The 6,000-nt window shown below is 46.2% G+C and overlaps 1 protein-coding gene across 2 annotated transcripts in view; it reads left to right on the top strand.

Annotated features, from left to right (window-relative positions):
- The first annotated feature begins 518 nt into the window (after positions 1-518).
- LOC142665278 (pleckstrin homology domain-containing family G member 3-like) overlaps positions 519-6,000 on the top strand; it is an 89,650-nt gene continuing 84,168 nt past the window's right edge. For both annotated transcript variants that reach the window (XM_075844925.1, XM_075844924.1), the window contains exon 1: positions 519-836. In XM_075844925.1, the coding sequence (XP_075701040.1) occupies positions 606-836 (231 nt within the window). In that variant the 5' untranslated portion in view covers positions 519-605. The remainder of the gene's footprint in view (positions 837-6,000) is intronic.

Raw genomic sequence — 6,000 nt, 5'->3', positions numbered from 1 at the left:
AGTGTGTTCGGTCCAGGAATTGCGTCCGAAATGTTCCGTCCTTTACGGACCAAACATGCTCGTGTGAATCCAGCCTAACTATGCCTTGGGCAAACTCTCCAACAAAAGATTCAATTGAATATAAAGAAGCATGTGAAACCCATTAGAGCTCTTTGTGCTTCTTTTCTCAGAAATGCAGAAAAAAGTTTTAGGATTTCAATACTTCCAAATGATAATCTGTCCTTGTCATGTGATGATATACACAACTGGTTTGATTTAGTTACCAAAGCTCTGCTATACCAACATTGGCATAGTATAATATTATCAGCACCTACTGTTCATGTCATTTAGGCATTACAGCTCGGAAATGTCTTTTTAACTGATTGATCATTTTTGTTTTTATTTTAATAGACTCCCCAAGGCTGTCCGTCTCCTCGTCCTACAGCAATGAAAAGCTATCTAGCCCTGCCGCATTTTGTGCTGAGTTTTACAATTCCGAGTGTCCTTTAGGTGTCACCTCTACAGCATCCACTTCATCGATCAGTGAAGGTTACAAACTCCATGATAATATAATTGGTAAAACGTCGGATGATGAGCAACTGAGTCAAAGGACATCCGTTCTGGACATGGAGCCTGAGAATCTGCAGGCAAATTACCAGGAATTACAAAGTGGTTTGATAAATGGCAACTCCATGAGCAATGGAAATCGATCTAGCCTTCTTGGCTCCGCATCCTTTTCTCCATTTGGAACCAAAGTTAGTTCAATCACTCACAAACTGAATTATGTGGAACGTGTAGTTCTTGAAATTCTAGAAACCGAGAGGATGTATGTACAGGATCTCCGAAGTATTGTGGAGGTATATATACTAAAACTTCCTGCTATTTTCATATTTATTATTTATCAGCATGCTTGTAGACTATATACTGATGTTAAAGAGAGAGAGAGAGATGTTAGAAAATTCCTCATCCCTCCAAGTGCAAGAGCGAAAGGCTAAAAGTTTGCTCGGTTAACCTGATACTAAGTACCTCGTTATATCCCTAACTTTTAAGGTGGCTACATAGACATGAGTGTAAATGGAAATCACAGGGCCCCATAGGCAAAGTTGGAATTGCCCATTTACTGAGATGCAGTTTGTGTATGGCAGTGCGTTTACTGCTGTGCTTCATCTGCACATTAGCACATCAGTCCAAGGTCAATGAAGAACTGAAGGTGGATACTGGCTGGGCACTTATTCCAGGCAGGTCCAAAGACAATCAGAAGTTGCATCTGGCAGTGCTTATTAGTCAGCAGTCTTTTGATTTTGTGTGTCTGTGGGGGGACACTGCACTGACTGTAGAAGAGGCTGGCTTGGGAAATTATACAGACATTTTCTTGGTTAGGATCTATGCAAAACTATAGTCAAAGGGATTGTCCACTACCGGGAAACTGGACCTATCCACCGGATAGGTCATCAGTATATCATCGCTGTATTCCTGATAGTTTAACCACTTAGATGCTGTGGTCGATAGAGACCACGGCATCTAAGCCGTTAGAAAGAGGGACACGGCCCCCTCCGACAGCCCATCACCTCCCCCTGCGGGGAGGGCCGATGGTTGTCATGGCAGGCCGGGGCCTAATGGAGACCCCTAGGTCTTAACAGAAGCCTGTAAAAATTACAATGCACTGCATTAGTATTGCAGTGTATTGAACCAGCAATCTGACAATCGCTGGTACAAATACATTAGGGGCCCAATAAAATGTGTACAAATCATTTAAATAACGTTTTCAATAGTGTACAAGAAATTAAAAAAAAATATTAAAAGTTCAAAAAACCTCCCTTTTCCTCTAAAGTAACGTAAAAGTCACAAAAAATTGGTATGGCCGCGTCCGTAAAAGTCGGAAATATTATAACCTTATTTAACTCGCACGGTGAACGGCGTAAAAAAAAAATGACAACCCCCTGAATCTTTATTTATTTATTTTGACCGATAGTCATGAAGTGGTCGGTGAGACAGAGGGAGCAGAAAAACGTAGAACGTAGGGGGCCCCATTCTAGAGACCCGCATCGGTCTGTCTGTGGCATTTATGACATATCCTGTGGATATGTCATAAATGTCTCTGATGGGAAAACCCCTTTAAGGGAATTCATTGCAATGTTGCTAAAATTTAATAGGCCCCATGCACACGACCGTAAAAACGCCCGTAATTATGGGCCGTAATTACGTGCCCATAGACTTAGTTTGCTTACGGGAAGGTGCCCGGGCCGTTGAAAAATATAGAACATGTCCTATTTCAGGCCATAATTACATTACATAGACTTCTATGGGGCTCTCGTAATTACGGGTGGCTACGTGTGTGCACCCGTAATTACGGAAGCGTTGCTACGCATGGTACTCACTGTCCAGCGGTAGTCATTGTCCAGGGTGCTGAAAGAGTTAAATTATCAGTGCTGGATAGAGAGAAGGGGCTGCACTGATCGGCAGTAACTCTTTTAGCATGCTGGACAGTGAGTACCATGTGCGACGCCCACAATATAGATTTCTAATGTTTCGTTCAAAAGCCTGCAACAAAAAAAGTTCATACTTACCCAGAACTCCCTGCTTCTTCCTCCAGTCCAGCCTCCTGGGATAACGTTTCATCCCATGTGACCGCTGCAGCCAATCACAGGCTGCAGCGGTCACATGGACTGCCACTTAGTCCAGGGAGGTCGGACTGGAAGTCAAAAGAGGGACGCGTCACCAAGACAACGGCCGGGGTACGTATGAACTTATTTTTCTTTCTATCGCTGCGTTCCGCTGTGGAAACTCTGCCTGAAAGGGCTGTCACTTCTCTCTATCCAGTGCTGATAGAGAGAAGAGGCTGCCGATGAGTGCTGGATAAAGAGGGGAGGCTGGCGAGCAGTGATGGATAAAGAGAAGGGGCTGCCGATTAGTGCAGTGCAATATCTCTCTACGTGTAAAGAGAAACCGAAAACGGGTCCGTAAATACGGGTGACATAGGGGTGACAAATGACCCGTATTTACGCCAGTATTTACGGGAGGGAAAAAATACGGTCGTGTGCATGGGGCCTTAGGGTATATTCACACACGGCAGATTTATTTCAGAAAGTATTGCAACTGTTTGATTCATCTGAATGAGGAGTTAACTTCTATTAACCTGTTCCCTGGCAGGGAACAGGTTAACAGAATCTATATTCAATTATGCACTGCGTGCACTAACATCCCTTTCTGCCCGTCACCACCTCAGCCGGTCTCCGATATTGTAGGCGAGAGTAGTTGAAATTGCAGTCGGACCAGGCTGACAGCGCCAAGTGGGCGCTTTGGGGAGAGATTACATTATAGTATCTAAAGTGTGAGCGGGACCCTGTGCAGTACCGACCCCATGGTGGGGTTTTAAATAAATGATATAAGGCTGGATTCACACGACCGTGATCGGGCTGTGAAAAACAGTCCGTGTGTCAGCTCGACCACGGTATATGTGAACGGGACTCCTGGTATCATAGTCTTCTATGCTACAATCACACGCCAGAGAATAAAAATGGCCATTAAAAACTCAGTTTTTCACGCCCATTTTGCATCAATGTGCCTCCAAATTTTCATCCATTTCCAGTCTGTCCATTTTTAATGGCCATTTGTCATGCGTTTGCCATTTGTTTTTAATGAAAAAACTGATGTATTTCATTTATCAGATAGTGCCCCCCCCCTGTGGATAGCGCCACTGTAGCTCCCTCTAGGAACGGAGTCCCCGGGCATAGCATTGGCGGCACTCTGGCCGGGGATTCCGCACTCGGAGGAGCACCTGACGTTACTGTCCATATATGGATAGTGACGCCAGGGGCTTCTCCAGGAGCATAGTCCCCGGCCACTTCGTCAGCAATGCTTTAGCCAGGGATTCCACTCCAGGAGGAGCCACTGACGTCACTGTCCATATATGGACAGTGACGTCAAGGGCTTTCCCAAGACAGGAGTCCCCGGCCAGAGATCTTGCGATGCTCTGGCTGGGGACTCTGCTTCTAGAGGGAGCCCCTGACGTAGGGCTGGGCGATTATAACCTAAATCAAAATCACGATTAATTGAACATGTAACCTCAATAACGATGAACTATTATTTAGGTCACACCCTTTTCTGCATACCCCGCCACTATTTCCATGCTACGCCATTGAATTAATATTTATCCCATGATCCTGCTGTATACTATTGTATATAATACAAGCCCTGACACTGCTCCCATACATTATAATGTCCCCCATAGCTGCTCCCACACAGTACATTGCCCTATAGCTGCCACCACACATTATAATGCTACCATAACTGCCCTCCACAAAGTATAATGCTCCTATAGCTGCCCCCACACAGTATAATGCTCCTATAGCTGCCTCTACATAATACAATGCCTCTATACAGTATAATGCTCATTTAACTTCCCTACAAACAGTATAATGCTCCTATAGCTGACCTACACACAGTATAATGCCCTTATAGCTGCCCTCCACACAGTATAATGCCCCCTATAGCTGCCCTCCACACAGTATAATGCCCCCTATAGCTGCCCTCCACACAGTATAATGCCCCCTATAGCTGCCCTCCACACAGTATAATGTCCCCTATAGCTGCCCTCCACACAGTATAATGTCCCCTATAGCTGCCCTCCACGCAGTATAATGCCCCCTATAGCTGCCCTCCACACAGTATAATGCCCCCTATAGCTGCCCTCCACACAGTATAATGCCCCCTATAGCTGCCCTCCACACAGTATAATGCCCCCTATAGCTGCCCTCCACACAGTATAATGCCCCCATAGCTGCCCTCCACACAGTATAATGCCTCCCATCGCTTCCCTGCTCACTAAACTGGCTCCCATAGCTGTCCTCACGCAATATAATACCTACATAACTGCCCCCATAGCTGCCCTTCACACAGTATAAAGTACCAAATACCTGCCCACATGCTGTATAATGCCCCCACAAAGCCCCAGTAGTGCCCCAATAAAATACATACTCGCCTAGCCCCGTTCCAACGACGAGTGGAGGAGATTCCTCTGGTCTGTGTGGCTCAGCGCAGACAGGCACGATGACATCACTGCCTTTCTCCTGTCTGTGCCGAGCAGTGAACGTCCAGCTCATAGTGAATGGTAGAGCAGGGACCTTATGGCTCCCTGCTCTACCATTGGATTCAACTGCGCAAGATGATGACTTTTTAATGCCCGGAATTTCGGTTTCCGTTATTTTTCGATTGATTGCCCAGCCCTACCCTGAAGTCACGGTCCATATATGGTAGGAGATAGGGGCTCCTCCAGGATCGGAATGCCCAGCCAGAGGTTGCCGACGCTAGGAGTCCTTGATAGCCCACGTAACTACTGTTCCGTACCTTATAATTTTGTTCAGTACAGAACAGCAGTTCCGTGGGGAAGCAAGGACTCCTAGCACCATAAATGACTATGATGCCAGGAGTCCCGTTCATATGTACCGTGGTCGGGCCAGGAATTTCGGCTGACACACAGAGCGTTTTTCACGGTCGGGTGAAACGGTAGAGGCAGACATGGGACAGAACAAGGCAGGTGAGGCGATGGGGCGCATCTTCTCAGACGGGGCGGACCAGGCAGGTGACGAGGCAGAGCTTCTTCCTGCAGCACGGCACCACTAGGGAATGTATTTAACTATTCTGTTGAAAAACTGAATCGTCAGAGGCCTTGAGGGGCGTATTCATTTGATTAATCTCCCAGCCCTAATTCACACATCCTATGACGTTTACTACAGCGATATGTCTACGATCTGTGAATAAACAGGTATAGTCCCATGAAGTGGCTGCTGAAACACAGCTCCCTTGCGCTGGCCAGTGGCCGCACGATTTTGCCAAGTATTATCTGCAAAATCGTGCGACCATTAGCCATCGGAAGTGAGCAAATTTGCGGACGCGGATTCATGGGACTTTATCCTTCGTGTCCCTATCACTAACAGCTGCAGCACGTTGTGTTGTCCGTATGCTTCTTTTGATACAGAGTTGCAGTGCTATATTCTCTCATGCAGAAATAGTAACATTTGG

This window comes from Rhinoderma darwinii, chromosome 12 (assembly GCF_050947455.1).
Source record: "Rhinoderma darwinii isolate aRhiDar2 chromosome 12, aRhiDar2.hap1, whole genome shotgun sequence".
Taxonomy (NCBI): domain Eukaryota; kingdom Metazoa; phylum Chordata; class Amphibia; order Anura; family Rhinodermatidae; genus Rhinoderma; species Rhinoderma darwinii.
This window is presented reverse-complemented; position numbering and strand designations above follow the sequence as displayed.